This window comes from Ruditapes philippinarum, unplaced genomic scaffold (genome assembly GCF_026571515.1).
Source record: "Ruditapes philippinarum isolate M1 unplaced genomic scaffold, ASM2657151v2 ctg4079_1_1_1_1, whole genome shotgun sequence".
Taxonomy (NCBI): Eukaryota; Metazoa; Mollusca; class Bivalvia; order Venerida; family Veneridae; genus Ruditapes; species Ruditapes philippinarum.
In genome coordinates, this window is record NW_026856634.1 from 78,070 (window position 1) to 96,823 (window position 18,754).

General features: G+C 34.3%; 1 protein-coding gene and 1 long non-coding RNA gene across 2 annotated transcripts; both read left to right on the forward strand.

Annotated features, from left to right (window-relative positions):
- The first annotated feature begins 7,173 nt into the window (after window positions 1–7,173).
- On the forward strand, window positions 7,174–9,141 carry LOC132747181 (ketohexokinase-like). Its single transcript, XM_060736511.1, has one exon. The coding sequence runs from the start codon at window positions 7,422–7,424 to the stop codon at window positions 8,580–8,582; it is 1,161 nt and encodes a 386-aa protein (XP_060592494.1). The 5' UTR covers window positions 7,174–7,421; the 3' UTR covers window positions 8,583–9,141.
- A 5,780-nt stretch (window positions 9,142–14,921) lies between these two features.
- LOC132747182 (uncharacterized) lies at window positions 14,922–17,922 on the forward strand. The gene is made up of 3 exons (XR_009628090.1): window positions 14,922–15,502; window positions 16,538–16,656; window positions 17,644–17,922. It is a non-coding gene; the product is annotated as an uncharacterized LOC132747182 (long non-coding RNA).
- Window positions 17,923–18,754: the final 832 nt, after the last annotated feature.

Genomic DNA, 18,754 nt, shown 5'->3' on the forward strand with positions numbered 1-18,754 from the left:
AACGCTATTAAGAAAACAATACTGTAATCGATTTATACAGTTTAAAAGATTAAGACGGAATGAAACATCCACAACGTAAATAATATTTTCGGATTTTTCTTTGTACCGATCGATTCGTTCACTTCGATGTTCCGTAACGTACCGGAAAACGGTGTTTAGCTAGGTTTTCGAAAAGGTCAATTTTTCGTTTAAGTTAAGTCGTATTTTGAAACGGAGCATGCGCAAAACAAATTTTGTAGACTGCTCCTAATGGTTTTAAGCTGTAAATGAGATTCATTTACTACAATCAGATACGCAAAAATGGATGCCGCCAGCAATCAGTCTGAACACTATGGAGAGTAGTCCAACTAATTAGACTTGTCAAAGAGACACCGAGATAATTTTGGACGGGCGCTGTCTTTTTCCAAGTCCAACCACGAACTGCATTTTTATGCACGGACGCTTCCCAATTAGAAGTTGTTGGGAGCGAAAACTAGAAAAGTTTCAAAGAAACGGTCTACATTACCTGAAAGAGAATCGTTTTTTATGCAAGGTTCCAAATTATCATACTTCATAGTCGAACAGAAGTCTAAATATTCCACTTTAATTTTTTTAATCGTTGAAAATTATTGAAAGCGGCCATATTGGAAAACGGTGTCATGGTAAAATTGTAAACACTGGTAAAATCCATGGTGTAACACAGGTATCGGCGGCAATCGATTGTATTTGCCAAGCTTTATTATACAATTTGTTTATGTTATTTATATGAATTATTGCAGGAATAACTCTTTTATTCACACACAAATATTTCAGCATTAAAAAGAGAATGTGTAAAGGAAATTATGATAACGTTACTTAGAAATTAAATAGTTTATGATGTCCGATGTCAGATCATACTGCATTTAAGTCCATTTAAATTGTCAAATTAGATATTATTAAGTTGGATTTTTAACATCTGTGATCATTAGGTGAAATTTCTGAACTACCTTTTTATTTTATAACCCTGCCATGATTTCCTACAAGTACATACGAAAATACAATGTAATTCTAGGTACATCTTAATGAATTATTATTATACTATACATGATGGAGCAAAGAAGAATTTCAATTTATATTACACTCCATATCAATTTCTAGTTTATTATCTTTAAAAGAAATTGAGGACGGTTGTGTATGGGAAGAAGTTCAAAACAACCAAAATAACTTTAAAACTCTGAAAAAAAATCTTAAAATTTCAAACTATAAAATGGAATTTCAGACAGTCCTCAGTAAAATATAATTGTCGCACAGATTTGACGGGGTTTATGATAAAAACACAGCAAGCGGAAATTTAGTGACCGTTATTTAGATGTTGAATAGCATAACAATGTAAGACAGATGGGAGAAATGTTGGAACGACTGTCGCAAAAGGCACCAAAACCTCTGATACCCATTAAAAATTCCATGTTATCTAGTTCCCGTTGAACGGCACCTCGAATGTGTCACATTGAAAGTTCCATGATTACCGCCGTATTATGTACACATCTGTGGATGTTGATTAAAAATTTCAACATTATTATGTTTAAGTGATCAATTCTGTTTAAATCGGCGAAAGGGAGCACTTGAACCTACCAGAGCCGTCTTTGGCACTCCTGTGTATTTATGTTTCGATTTTGCAGTTTCAGGCGTTTTTGGTGGGTTTTTTTGGAGGGTGGATACATGAATGTGGATAAGTTTTTTTCTGTTTCTTTGCATTTCTTTGCTTGCTTGCCGAACCTTGTATTGATAATCATTATCTGTTTGTTACGGTTCGGTATACATGTATACAATATGATAAACAAGATGAACAAGGAAAGGCGGCGTTCAATGAACGCAAACCCCACACGACCCAGGAACATGAACCATTGGCAAGGAGCCCAGGAGGATCCTAAATTAAAACGGGAAAGGGCGCAAGGGAGAGCACGGTCAGGCTTATCACTAAAATGTAACTGAGAAGGAAATCAAAGAAAATAAATAAATGAATGATTAATAGGACCACAAAGTTAACGAGCACAGGGGAAGGGGATAGGAAATTCGGGGAGGGGGCGAAATAAAGAAATAAAACTAGGGGCAAAGGGAAGATACTTACCAAAGACGAAAAAACAACAAGGGACACAAACAAAAGTGTCACCAAAACAGTATGAAACAGGACCACTAAGTTAACGGGCACAGGAGAAGGGGATAGGAAATTCGGGGGAGGGGGCGAAATAAAGAAATAAAACTAGGGGCAAAGGGAAGAAACTTACCATAGACGAGAAAACAACAAGGGACACAAACAAAAGTGTCACCAAAACAGTATGAAACAACAAGACATACACCTTATACATTTATAAGTCTCTTAATCTGTTCATTTGAAAATTCTGATCTTCTCAATGACTTTTTTTTAATATCCTCTACTTAAAATTTATTTCAATTAAAATATGTGACCCTTCCTTTATAGTTACACAGCATATGGCTGGATCACAATAAAGTTCCTTTTTAGTAAATTAATAAAGTATGTCAAGAAGACATTTAACTTTATCAATAGGTTTAATATGGTATTATATATCGGCAATCGGTGAATAAGAGCTCTTGAAATATTATTTGCACAAATACTGAATAATTTGAAGTGTATTTCAAATAGTTTCCTTCAATATTTCTTTTACGTTCTTAATTGTCATATAAATATCCATGTATAAATGAAGTCAGTATTTTATCCGAGAGTGACATTTGGCAGTCATTAGCAGTAAACAAGAAGGCAAACCACCAATTGATAAATGTTGAGTATATGTATTAAAATATTTAAAAAATATTAAACAACAGTACTTGTACAGAGCCTATTTGCGACCAATGCATTTTAGGTTAAATACAATGATACTTTTCAATAGTATTTAATAATGCACACATTTATTAAAAAATAATGAATAGATTTATTTCCCCCGATATTTCGTTTAAGTTAATCTTCATGCGTAACCCACACTTACCTGCTAGACACACTGGTAGCTACTACCAGCTTTCACGGAATCGATTTTTTACGATGACGTCATACCATGTCCGCCGAAGATAGAGTAGACAATACAAATTTGAAATAAATCGCATGTATGCGTTAAGACAGGTACAATCTAATATTTTTTCTAGGAGAAGTTAGTACTAAAATTTATATTCTATTGATCTTTAGAGGTAATTGAAGTTACTTTCAGGTTTAAGCAGTAAAAATCAGTCCAAACTATCGATAGTGTTACCGGTAGATTTTCCGTGCGTAAAAATGACAGTTAAAATTAGGCGTAACGGTTTGACAGTAAGAAAAAAAAGTCTGTAAAATGGGTCAAACCGTTCACGCCAAATTAATTAGGCTATATGGAGAGGTCTGATGACCTCTCCAATAAAGGGCACATCAGACATATTTTATCTATCACGTGGCACGCGATAGCTACTACGTGCGCACGCGAAAGCTACTGTACGCACGCGATAGTTACTATGCTCGCGAGCGATAGCTTAGAGCACGTGCGCACATGGTAGCTACTACGTGCGCACGCGAAAGCTACTATGTGCACATGCGATAGTTACTATGCTCGCACGCAATAGCTTCTATGTGCGCACACGGTAGCTACTATACGTGCGCACGCGAAAGCTACTACGTACACACGCAATCGTTAATTATATGCTCGCACGCGATAGCTTCTACGTGCGCACGCGATAGCTAAGTACTACGTGCGCACGAAAGCTACTACGTACGCACACGATAGTTACTATGCACGAACGCGATAGCTTCTACGCGCGCACACGGTAGCTACTACGTGCACACGCGAAAGCTACTACGTGCACGTGCGTGGCCCCTACGTCGGTCAATTATTACGTGCGCACGATATAGCTATCGCGTGTGCGCATAATAGCTTGTACTGCACAGTAGTAGCTATCGAGTACGCTTGTGGTAGATAAAATATTTCTGATGGCCTCTTTATACCACTGTACGTACAGAACAAATGCTGGTTCCATTATTTATCCAATCAATGAGCACTGTTCATGAATTCTATCTTACCTGAAAAGGTAATCTTTTAAAGCCAGTACGTCTGGTTCGGTAACAATCGTAAAAAATATTCATGTTAATTAATGCAGTGCGAGGTTCGGGCGGTGTTAGAATTCTAGGAAAAACTTGTTTGTTTGAGACATTTGAAATTTCAATAATCGAAAGCTCATTTGAAGAATTCCTTGCTCTCCATTTTAAATGTTCTAAAATTCCCCTCGGTTATAATAGTAGCGACTGGAGAAAGATTAATTATATATACAAGCATAATTATTATGACAAAAGATTACCGTTGAATTATATAGGGATGTATCTTTACTTTAATATGTACGTGACTGATACAGCTCTTCGATAAACAAAAGGATAACCTACTATTTAGAAAACGAAAACATATGGCCGATCAGCAGAATTGATTCAGGCGAGGGAGATCATGCGAGGTATATTTCTGCTAAATGGAATAGACGGCAAAGTTTACAATGCAATGAAAAGTATGTATGAACAAGTACACAGTTTCAAGCATTTGTAAAACATCATGGTTTCATGACTGTAAGTCGCCAAAGGAAGACGTATCGCCGATCGTTTTCCGCAATTTGTAAATTGACCAGAGATATAGATATCTACATCTCTGAATTGACTAACAAAACATGTTAGCTACACTTCATGAAGGTGTAAAAAGTGGCGCGTTTTGATAATTTTTTATACGTTTGCACAATAGGAAACCTATACGGCATATACGAGTAAGATCACAGTCATTTGGTGAAATATCAAATGATAATGTATTTATGGAATTGAGTGTCGGTGACAAATTAATCTTCTTGTTCTAAAATCACCTTAGAAAGATTGTAAAATACTTTGTAAAAGCTTATTGCAGTACACTAAATATCACAGAACTCACAGAATTTCCAGGCAAGCTAATCATCATGTTTCAATGATCAAACTATATATACTATAATAATAAGTTTAGGCAGTTGTAATGTTTTAAATCTGTTAAATCCATTCATTTACTTATTCTTTTGACGTTGAATCTTCTACATGTTTATATACATGACGTTTACCATAAACAGGACGATAGAGGCCCATGGGACCGAGGGATTTGTTTGTTCTGTATTTGTTTTATATTTGTTTTGTAATATATACATGCATCGCAAGTCATTATAATCAATCTTTTTTTTCTTTTTTCTTCTTCTGTCTTGTGTAAAGCAGCGATGCATCAGACCTCGGTTTTTAAGATTGCATGCAAAAGACCATTTTCATCGTTATTGGTGGTGCAGGGAAGCTCTTGTGTCGGGAACAGATTTTAATACACTTTTCAAGACCGCGCAAACCGTTCAGACGATGGTAGAATTTACAAAACCGTAACACACGCGACTGCAAGTCATCACAAACAGGTCCAAACCGTTATTGAAACACAACAAAACAGCTTAAATTTCGTACACACTGTCTTGCCATGAGAACCGGGACAAAAACGGAGCACAACGTTATGAAACTGGTAAAGAACTCCAGGTGCCGAGGAATATGGATGAAACGCATTTTGATCTCCTCGGTTATTATGTTTCGCAATAGACATACAGAAGTATACGGCATGTTTTACGATATTGACATGAAATGCTCTTTTCCTTGAAGGTTAATTATAATATTGCCATATGGTTATGAAGATGTTTTAAGAAATTGTGGATAACGATATCTAGACGACGGACGAATGACATCATGCTGAAACAAAAACACACAATTGGGTACTTTGTACTCAGTTAAGTTAAAAAAAACAGGTTACTCAAACATTTTTCGTTTTATGTTAAGCTTACCAGTGAGATACTGGGTTTCGTCCGTGATATAAAAATCTAGAGAAAGAGTGATCCCTCGGAAGCATAAGTCACAACAAAATTTCATGAAAACTGCAGACTTGTTTTAATTAATTGAGTCTGTACAAGAGGGAATATGAAAAAGTGCAACAACCCTCATGCGCCCGAGTGTGAATACTTGACAGTACGTATGTAAGTACTACTTATGTATATATATATATATCACTCACAGTTTGAAATTATAAGGATTACACAGACTACCGGTACAGACCTGAATCTGGCCCGATTAGGCGGTAATTTTAACGAGGCTAGTAATTCCAGTCCATGGCTGGTTCTAGTTATTCCCGTCCATGGCTGGTTCTTTTTCTTGCATATTATAAATAAATCGTATTTCGGAAAGAAATAAAGAGGACTAATATTTTCATTTAGCACATCTTCTTATGGTAGTGTAAAATTTACAACTTCATTCATAACGTTGCAATGATGTCATTTATTCATAAAAGGCGGACGTAAGACATGCTCTGTACGTAGGAGTTTTCTAGCACCAGTGTAAGCAGTAAAAGCGTCTTCATCACTAACGCATGCCGCTTTTGTGACTTCGTAAAATAGTATTACACGACACTATATTCTGACGTTAAACTTTTATATACATAGTGTAAAGACTCGCTTTTTGTTTTCGTAGTTCAATAAATTTAGTAAAGAATCTAAACGAATAGAGTACCGGTAGTCTATTATTTATCAGAAATTAGAAATGTTTACAGTAAAACGAATCACTTTTCATTCCATTTTCATGTTTGTTGTATTGTGTTGTATTTTGGGCCAGAGGCCTATGTTACAGGAATAAACTTTATCATTATTATTATTATTATTAATAATTCATTACTGTGTTAACATCGACACAAAATGACTTCACGTCAAAATATCAATCGTGCAATACCGTTTTTGCAAAGCCGCAAAAACTGCACGAGCATTCCAGAATTCTTGTTGTGGTGCATTAGTATGATGTCGTAAATTTGTAAATTAGAAGTTCCATTAGGGCCTAAATACCAAAACATAAAGTAACAATCAATAAGATTAAATTAAAAAGAAAGTACAGAAAGGTGATGTTATCTAGCTAGTCATTCAACATAAAGCAACAATTCTAAAATTTTAACATAAAAAGATAGAAATGAAGGATCCTCAATTGTCTACATCTAATGACCAGTGATAACAGATTATACATTTAAATTAATTCTTTGTCTGTCAATATTTTAATCATTAAAGCAATGAGACATAAAATCACCAGATAAACCGTTCAGTTATGTAAACATAATAGGTTTGCTGTATGCAAGGTATGTATATATGTGATGGTATAGAGATAGAAGGATGTCATCCAGATAACAGATTACCTACTTTCACAACCTTACTATATCGCAGTAGCTTACATTTGAAGATATACATGCTTGCTTCAAGATTATTGTCGGCTGTTTTTAGCAAACGCTTTAATTTAAATATTATCACAAGGGCTTACTTTAAAAGTTTTTATGCGTATAAATACTGACTGAGTGAACGGGTACAAAAACGGATACAAATAGTTATATTGGAGTTATATGTTATAAAATAATTTTGTTTGTTCTAAAATAATGGAGACGGACGAACAATTTAAAAATAAAGTTGAACAGTATGTTGGAAGAATAGTTGAGAAGAGTCTGGAAATGGTTAAAACAGAAACATTTGGAGATTTTCATGGAAGCCTGAAAGCCGGAAAGATGGGAAATAAATTCACAGACGTAAAACAGTTTGCCGATTCTCTAGTTAATAGCTGTGTGAAGGATGGGTTACAAGAAATACACAAATTATCAAAATCAAAACCAATTTTATGTATTGGCATTTGCACGCTTGACTTTGTTATAATCTGCGATGAATATCCGATAGAAGATTCTAAAACGCTGGCAATCGGCAATTACTGGGCACGTGGTGGGAATGCATCCAATACGTCAACAGTTCTCGCTCATCTAGGCGCCCAAGTTGAATACTTTGGAACTATGGTGGACAATCAATGGCTAACGTTTTTACAAACAGACTTTAAAGAGACTGGTGTCTGCATTGAAAATTGCATAATACTTAATCATGAAAAACACAAGGCACCAATTGCACCTTTGATAATAAGTAAGAAAAAGGGGACAAGAACCGCCATTCCAGATTTCAATGGTATCGTGGGGGTGACGTATGAGCAGTTTTCTTCATTAGATATAGGAAAATACTCATGGATACACCTTGAATCAAGAAGTTTTGAAGGTCGGACAGATGACATTGAAAATATCGTTACTCGTATCGTCAGATATAATACAGTGAATAATGCTGGTCGGAAGGTGCTGGTGTCAGTTGAACTGGAGCAGCCAAACTCAACAAATCCAGAATTTCGATTTCTGTTCGGAAAAGCTGATATTGTTCTAATTGGCAAAGACTATGCAATTGATGACGGTTATGCTAATAAAGAAGAGACTGTTAGGGGTCTTTACAAACTTTGTAAAGCTGGTACTATACTTGTATGTGCATGGGGAGAGGACGGTGCTGCTGCATTGGTTGATGACAAATTAGAAGTGTCGCCTGCATTCCCTCCGGAAAAGGTGGTTGATACTTTAGGCGCCGGAGATACTTTCAATGCAGGCTTTATTTACGCCTTTAGTAGAGGGAAGTCCGTTGCAAAGGCTTTAGAATTTGGATGCATAGTTGCAGGGCATAAATGTGGCTGCCATGGGTTTTCGTGCGTAAAGGGATTGCAAAGAAAAGTATATTTGTAATTCTACAAAAATAATTAATGAAACAATCTGTGTACAGTGATGAATTTGTGCATGCTTATAAATTACTTTCGTGTTTGTTTAACTATAGCTATGTTTATTAATGGTAATTGTTAATTGCCTCAATCTATTTATCTTGTTATGACATTCAAATGATTCAAGTGTTTTTTCTTTGGCGTTTTTATGTCTAATTAAATTATTGCACGCGCACGACTTACCTAAAATGTAGCGTTTATCACTCAGACAAAAAACAGTTAAGTAAATAGCAAACAAGGCATGTCTGATGAACAATATACATTATTTTTATTCTTGTATAAATTTACTTAATTCATATTGTAAATACTTTGTAAAGTTAACCAAGATAGTTGTTTAAGAAATGTTATGTAAACTAAACGTAAAACAATATTCCATCAATTACTTACATATTGTCAGCTGTCATACTTTGGAACTTACCTTGGCTTTTATGTGTACTTATTCATAACAGTAAAAACAACCGATCTCAAATCTAGTCAACATAATTGTATATACTTGTATAGACTTATAAAGCTTTTCTATATTGCAATATGTGTAATACATGTATTTAAATATTTGAGATATAGAAGTTTATGCCGAACTTAGGGCAAGAAAGCAAATTAATTATATTAAAAATTGCATGCAGTGAGCAATATTTTTTTTCTTCTGTATTTGTTTTTCTATTTTTTTGCGGGGAATGCACCATTGAATAGTTATACCGACATGAAGAACAATTTATTATAAAATACACAAAGGTTCCATTTCCAAGAGTTGGCAAAGTTTGTTCCGCAACGCGTTATCATTACCAAATTTATTTTTGAGAAAATTGACCTTCACTGTCTTCACAGTATTTTTTTAGTACAGTGCTTAATACTTTGTGAATAAATCATTTAAAACGAGAGCTCCACTGAATCGGGCAAAATCAATTTGAAGAAGGTATCAGAGACAAAAATATGCCTTCAAGATAGATATATAGCACATTAAATTAATGATGACCTTTTCTGTTGAATTGGAAAAAAACAACATTTTGAGGAAATAGAATATTAGCCATAGAAGTAATTGAACATATAAAGGGGCATAACTTTGTCAATGATAAATTGATTGCACAAAAAATCAAACTTGATCCATATTTTGACATATATAACATACTCGTACATGCATGCCAACTATAAACACAATCATTGAAATCTTCCTCAAACGTTATCCTGCTGAAACCATTAATTTCATAGACAATTTGCTTCAAAGGGGCATAAAACTTAATAAACTGATTAAAGCAAAAATTGGACTTTACCTGTATATTGCTATAATAAACACAATACAACCATTGAAATCCATTAAAAGTGTCCTGAAACCATAAGTCAACGGACAAACGGTCGGTCAGACGGACGTTCTAACGAAATAGTACTAATGTTGCTACTCCCTTTTGCTTTTTAGCTACATACAGGGAAGTATCTGTATAACAGCTTACGGAATAAATGGCATCGATGAAAAAATATAGTTTACTATTTTTTCTGTAGCCACATAAGTATCTTTTCGTAAGGTCGGACGAACAGACAGACAGACGGACATACATGTACAACACCATAGCATAAAAAGTCCCAAAAAAACTCAAACAGATAAAACTAATCAAAGAAATAATGCGTCAGTAGAAAACTTTGGAATGTAAATTCTGTTTTAGTAATCATCCATACCCAATTTCAGTACCTATAGTAAACACATGTAAACGAAAATAAAATATACAAAGAAATGATATGTCAACTGTAAATAGACAAGGAATTAGTTGTTTGATGTTTTTACAAATGTTCACTCAAACAATATCTTCGTTTATTCTTCGTGAAACGAAAATGGTTGCTTGGATTTTACTGTAAGGCGCTGGCGAGATTTATTTACGAACACACCCCTTAAGAATTCTCTATATAGCAACAACCCGTATCGAGACCTGTCGCATATTGTGCTTCTGGCATCGTGACCAAAATACACGTGTTATAGACCGGGCCACGTGTCAGCCCAAGCCACTCCCTTGTCACATGTATAATATCCAATAAGTCCTTCATTTTCAAAAGGGTCACCGGTATCTATCACATTTCTCATGTTTGTTAAGTCATTCAATATCTGTCTATCTAGTGGCTTTCCTGGAACTAATCCGCCGTGTACAACCAAAGCATTACTTAAGGCACGGTATAGATAAAGTATACGGTAGAGCATTTAAAAAATCAATATCATCGTCGTTTAATCCTTTTATCCATTGATACTTATCTGGAAGTTCATACTCATGGTCAAGTTTGAAATTTTTATGTAGGCCTAGAATTTCCACGGACGGCAAAAGCATTACAACTGAGGGCCATTTCTCTTATTGCACGGACAACCTCGACGCTGTCTGGGCCTTTATTAACTAGATCCTCTACAAAGATGAATATCGGATAATTTTCAATGCGTTTGGCGTTGTCTATATCATTTCACAAATTTCGTCGTGGAAGCAATGTATGTCACCCATTACACAAACTGCTCGGTCTCCTATAAGTGAATCGGGGGTTTCTAGGTGACAGATAGTAGGTAATGGTATATTATGCTTGTTCTGTCGGATATTAGAATTTGTCATCACAATGACAATAAATGTGATATCAGTGACGTCATAACTTGATCCAGCAAGAATATCGTTTTTACTTGTTGATAGGAGACTTTCATTTTCAATAAAGAAACGTTAGAAAAAAATAATCGTGTTTATGTAGTTCCAACTGATTTTGGATAAACTTCTTTGGCGTTCATACATACATACATGAATATCTTCAAAATATACCTAAAAGTATTGAAGTTTATCATTATAAATCAATAAAGTTCTAGAACATGCAGTTCATTATTAAATGAAACTAATATACTCAGTAAATGATTTCCGTCAGACAAGCACGTCATGGAATAAGAATTTATCTTGTTCAGAACAATATTATTTAACGCGAATAAAGCAATATCGGACTGTCTGTTTTTCTTGTCTTAAGCGGACTTTAACAAATTCTAATAAAATTTGATCGGTTCACCCTACCGGTTTTCCTGGATCATAACTTATTTTTATAATATCATACTTAATTTCTGAATCAGCAATGAGACACAATAAGACATTAAAACCAATGTCTGAGATCAATTCTCGAAGAGAAATTCGCCTTGCCAGAGAATTGAACCAGCAACCTCTGCAAAACAAATCTAATGCGTTCCATGCTGAACTTACTTGTCTGTTATACATATACATGTTTACACAGATTAAAAATATAACAAAAAGTTCCTAAAATGAAAAGAAAACAACGCCAAAACATAGTTAAACAAACTAAAAAGTAGAGCAGTGAACGTACATGTATGTAGGGAACATTTTATTCACTTAATCTGCGTTATAAATATCATACATGTACATGCATGCATACACTTCTTGCTAAAACACATTATATAATTATGACCACGGGGATAAGAAATGTTTTTGAATATTTGTGTAAAATTGTTAATTATATTGTCGTGCTCAAGAATCAGGTCTCAACCCCAAAGGTCAATGTCAACTTGTATTAAAGTGCATTGATGGTCGTGTCCAGTCAACAGTTCTGCCATTCCGGGTGGATTTTAAAATTCTTTGGCATTGATGTGTACGTAAGACATGATGATGATGTGTCCAGAATCAAGTTCAAAGGTCAAATGACACATGTGAATAGTTTGTCGTCTTTTCTGCATAGCTTTGTCATTCATGGATATATACTTTGAAATAATTATGCATAAATATGTGCTTATGAAGATGATATGTTATTACTAAAATTTAGCTTCGCAGCCTTAAGCATTGTGGCCATACCACGTGACTTGCGGGTACGGTACACGCAATTTTTCACCCGATTTAGGTATGTTTTTTTTATTAAAAACTTTGCTGTTACTCAACCGATTTTGATCAGATAAGGCGCAGAGTACTAGTTATTATATAAGCTACTCACGGTAAATTCTGAAAACCCCTAAATGGTTTTTGTGAACATTCGATGCATAGCCGGGGCCAAGGGGAACGTCACAACAAGCAATTTCTAGCAAGTCGTCTATTTTGTCCACTGTTCATAGGAAAATTAATGCTAAATCTTTTAGATTTACTATGCTAAATGTATCCAGTGAATGCAGTAATGTCTGAGCATGTTTTCATAAAGCTATGTTGAATAGTACGGAACAGGATGGTTTGTACCCGGAGATAGTGAAAGGGTGGACTGTATTTCGGACAGGACAGACAGTGATTATTAATGAAGTGCACTTAAGGTACTGGTTTCCTACTTCATTTGTATATTTGTAGAAGAGGTGCCGGGAATATTACAGGCGCAGTGTATGGTATCGCAAAAAGCACAGACTATAATTAAAGTACATGCAAAAAGAAACTGATAAACTGATACAAGATAAAGAAATTTATTAAATTCTTTATTGTACATATAAAAAATTAAGATATTAGGCATTTAATGTTAAATATAGCATATTAACATATATTAAGTGCATTATGCCACATAAATTTCAACTTAGTGCTATGAACAATACTTTCTGATGCACTCTTTTGGTAAATCCACATGCATTAAACATGATTTACTAATCATTTACCGCCTCCGTGGTCGAGGGGTTAGAGTCGATGACTTCTAATCCAGTTACCGCTCTGGCGTGGGTTCGATCCCCGGGAGATGCTTTAGTAGTTTAGCACGGAGGAAGATAGTCTAGTACTGGTGTAACTCTCCAGGAACGACGGTTAGGAAACTACCCGCCTATATGACTGAAATACTGTTGGGAAAAGGCGTAAAATGAAACAAACAAACAAACAAACTAATCTTTGGAGTCCCGCACTCGTCACCATCTGGTACCAATGAGGTCCATGAGGTTGACTGGTCTAGTATCTTACCTCATTTTATTCGATTACAGTTTGGGATGCAAAATGAATTTTTTTTATATTAGGGATATAATGGACGCATCAACAACGTAATTGTCATCTTATTGTCTTGAAAATAAGTAAATCTTCCGGTCTGATGCAAGTATGTTTTTTTTCTTTTGTGTTAAATGTCATATTTATTTCGTTCGCTGCTATTTAAAAGACTATAGATTATTTGATCATTATTTTGCTAAAGTTTCTACCATTATTTTTATTTATGCCAAGTGTCAACGTAATAAACGCCTATCTATTTAAGAGTTATTTTGTCTATTTTGCCAGCGTTCTAGCGTTTCAAGAGAGCGTTTAGCGTATATCTTTTTGCATGTGTTTTGATTATTTCATATGTTAAAGTTCATTTGTTAACAGTGTAATGTGCGTCCATTTTTTCCAGTGTACGTGCTGGGGGTAAACCGGAACGTTCACCTTGCTGTAAGTGTAGTGTACCGGGCGGTTGGCTACAAAATAAAATCTTGATATTCTTGTTGGTAAATACACATTTTTCCTAAGATATTTATGCGCACGGATTTGAAATATTCATATAAAATTTCTCCATCGGTTTCTTAACCTAATGATTGGATACTAACAAAAAGCAAAACAACAACATTAAAAGCAAAATTACAATCAAAATCTACTTCTTAAATCATTCAAATCTGTATATACTAAGAAACATAATCTCAAAACCTATTCTTAACCAAATATCAATCTTAAGCTAAACCTATCCTTCATCCCCTACATTTACATTCCGACAATCTCATATAATATATTTCTAAAAATACAATTCTTCGAACATTCATAAAAATTTCCTCATTATTCATTAATCATTTATCTTGTAAATATAGCCAGATATTTTAGATTTAACTTCAACCATAATATTATTTCTTATCCGTTTGCCCGAGAGGTCTTACTGAAACAATAGAACATTTCAGTACCAGATCTCTGAGATTTCTGTATACAAGAAAATGCTACTATCATTATGATCCGACTCTTACAAGGACATAACCAAACATATTTCAAATATCTATTTCCCAAAAATACTTCGACTAAAACATTTTTGCAGAGATTTGACAGAAATAGTAAAACGTCTTTAGTGTCAGATATCTGTGATTTCTGTACACTAGTATGTATTTACTACGCCGTTCCATTCTATACACATACATATACAGACTAATTTAAATACCCATTTCTCAAACTTTCTTCATTAAGTTCCACAGAAACAGCAAGATATTTTAAGCACCAGCTATCTGAGATTTCTGTGAATCAGTAAATATAATACTGCTCTGATCTGCCCAAGTTAACTTTTCAGCACTGCGCACGCTCTTTTTATATTGTTGAGGCACCATCTCCGCAGTGAATAAAAACTATGATTTTGATTGGCTAATTAAAAAATAAAACGTTTCTTGATGCTGATTTTAACTTAATGGTCTCAACCCGGTACGGAATTAGACCCAACCCGTTGTAGTCTAGAAAGTAGTTCTTTAAAATTTTGAAGTGGCCCAATTTAAGTCATCTCTAGTTAGATTGGTCATAATTAAAGTGTATTTATTGCATGTGTGTAGCTTTTGTGTGTTATATGATGTGTTTAAAAGTTGTTTTTTGTGTATTCTCCAGGAACTCATTTGTTGGCGGAAGGATTAAAGATGTACCACCCACCAGCAGTCAGGAGTTTTCAAAGTGGTGAATTTAAACTGTGTTACAACAGAGTGAAGATTTCTGAAAAAAGTAGATGGCTAACCTATTATATTTTGGGCCTCATTTGACTTAAATAGTGTTGATGTTTAAAGTTGAAGACAGTATATAATTCATCAAGAACAGTGGAATCCTGAATTAAGCCTCAAATGTGACTGATTTACTATAGAACAAAGAACACGAAAATTCACCGGGCCGTCACCAAGAGGAGAAATTTGAAAAATTGGAACTGGTTGATGGATATGGATGAAACTTTGCATCAGTGTTGTGTTTATGCATAGAAATCAGGAAAATAAAGGATAACTGACAGGTTTGAAAATTTTAAATTTTATTTCAAATTTTTAATTTTGACATTTTAAATTGGGACAGATGTTGTTATTGTTATCTCCCCTTCAAATGTAGATGTCTGCTACTGTGTCAGTAGGTGCAGAAGAAGGGTACAGAGCTTTTGCATGAAGGATTAACCACATTTTATTGAATTAAAACTGTAAAAATACATTTAAAATTAAAAAATGAAATTTAAATTTTGTTTAAAGCAGTTAATAAATTGATAAATTTTATTTTTGCACCCTGTATTTAGCAATTTACTAGATCTATAGCTTATTTTTATAAGATTTATATGGAAAATGATAATTTTTAGAGAAATGCATCTTAAATTATGGATAAACCATGCATTGCAAGAAATTGGGGAGTGCATGTTTTCAGGCTGGTTACATTGGCAAAAAAAGTGATTGGCAAGCTCATTCCAGAGGTCTTAGGGGCCCAAGAAGCACCGGCCCAAAGCACCATAGTAGCCTATTGCTCATATGGACCACACATTATATGCCCTGATGTTTCAGCAAAGTATTGATGCTGAAGTAATCAGATTGTAAATATTCACTATTGTCTTGTATTTCAATGAAGCAGAACTGACAATTGAACAGGACAAATGTGATTTACATGTTGGAAATATAGGCATTTTCAGTGTAGTGAAACTTGATGTTTTGCTGTGCTGCAGAATGTATTTGCTAATATATACATACAAAAGATTTTCTAGTCATTAAACAGTGAGTTTAAGGATAATTGACTCATTTAGAATAACACAGTTGGTGTGATAGTTGTTGTTGTTGTAGCAGCAGCTGCTACAGCAGTTAAATTAGGTTAGGTTTATAATGTCTAAACTGTTATTTCCATGCAGGCATGCATCTTTAAGCACACAATATTTAAGCCTTCCTGTGTGAATTAGCAAATCAAGCCATTGATTAATTAAGAAATTATTTTCTTTCTATTTTGGATATTAGAATAACAGCATAAATGCCTCTTATAATTTCCTTCGACATGTACTTAGTGTTGCATATTTTTTCAGACCATGCAGTTACCAAAGCCGGGGTTTGAGTACAGGACCTTACCTTATACTGGTTAAGATCTATGGAAGAACTCTTTCAGCTCAGTTTGGCAGCAGATTTGTCAGGACAAGTTGAGAAGGTAATAACTTATGTCTAGTTTGAAACTTCAGCTATATATTGACGGCAACGACTCCCAATGCTCGGGCAATATTTGGTAGATATTTTGATGTATATCAGGAGAAAATTTCTCTAATTTTGACTATTTTAACACTTCTCAATGATTTAAAGTGGGAGACAGTATGTGCCATCATTTTTTAGCCTTATTTGTGTGAGAGTTGGCTAATCTTACTTTGTCAGAAGACATAGCCCATGGCGATATAGTAACCTCTTTGCTAAACTTAAGATTACCTCTGTTTGTCTTTATTGATATCTTAAGCAAACAATATAGGGTATATATCTTGGTACTTTACTTTATTTACCATGGTATATAGGTAAAAATCATAATCAGTAAGTTTTATTGCAATGTTGAAGGAAAAAGTTATGAAAAAAGCACATTTAATTGTGATTACTTGTATTTTAACCCAAAATTTCATGCTCTCATTAAAATAAATGGAGTTTATATTACAATTTTAAAGCAATAAGGGCTTAATCTTTCATAAGAATAACTAAATGACATTAGCCGGTAACATCAAACTTTATTTGAAGAAAATCCATTGGCAAAATCAAAAGATATGACAGAATTTGTGATATAAATTTTTGCGTAAAATTCTATTGGCCGAGGCTGATTTTTCGCATGAATTTTTATATTTAAGAAATTGTACTGCATTAATGTAATTTGTTAGAGACATGTCAAACCTATATGAATGTACTTGTATGACACTAAATTACTAGGAAATGAGTATAAATTTTGGCTTAACTTAAATTTTGGATTCATTTAGGTCTCAACCCGGTACGGAATTAGACCCAACCCGTTGTAGTCTAGAAAGTAGTTCTTTAAAATTTTGAAGTGGCCCAATTTAAGTCATCTCTAGTTAGATTGGTCATAATTAAAGTGTATTTATTGCATGTGTGTAGCTTTTGTGTGTTATATGATGTGTTTAAAAGTTGTTTTTTGTGTATTCTCCAGGAACTCATTTGTTGGCGGAAGGATTAAAGATGTACCACCCACCAGCTGTCAGGAGTTTTCAAAGTGGTGAATTTAAACTGTGTTACAACAGAGTGAAGATTTCTGAAAAAAGTAGATGGCTAACCTATTGTATTTTGGGCCTCATTTGACTTAAATAGTGTTGATGTTTAAAGTTGAAGACAGTATGTAATTCATCAAGAACAGTGGAATCCTGAATTAAGCCTCAAATGTGACTGATTTACTATAGAACAAAGAACACGAAAATTCACCAGGCCGTCACCTAATCTGATAAGCTACTGTTACTTGAAATTATTTCGCGTTACTTAAAATTATTTAGCTTATAAACTATGACGAGTAATAAGTAAACAATTCAAAATGTAAACACATTGGATGATTCTCCTAACTTATATCTATTTGACGATAAAAACAACAAAAATACCTACTCTTTCTATTTAGTTAAATTTACAAATTTATTATGCTTTTTTTTCAGATGCAATGATGATTCTACAAATAGGGGAGGCAATCAGGTCAAGTAAAATATACATTTCCGTCACATAAGTCTTGCTGGATGATTGACTACAAGTCTGCATGTTGGTCATCATGGCATGTGTTCTTGCAAGTTGGATCACAAATATCCAAAATGAGTGTTGTTTTCACATGTCTACAATATCGGATACATGCAATAAATGTAGCTTAGATATACTTATTTTGTTTGATATATTTATTTATACTGTTGATACGTTAACATTTTAAACAAATCTTTAATAAACTACTGTTCATTATTATTGTGTTGATTTGTTTGCTTCTATCTCCTAACTTGTTTTTTATCTGACGTTTTCAGACAGTATTTTAGTCCTGAGTATTTAATTTGTCAATTCATAGGTCAGAATGATGTACAAAAATGGCCGTATTTGTGTTTTTTCAAAAAAAAAGGGGGGGGGGCGTCTGTGGCCGAGTGTCGTTGACTTCAAACCACTTGCCCCTCACCGCTGTAGGTTGGAATCCCGACAGGGACTTTGGAATCTTTCATGTGAGGAAGCTATCCAGCTAGCTTACGGTTCTACTCGGGTGCCAGTTCGTGTCTGAAATAATGCACGGAAGGGCATCTGAG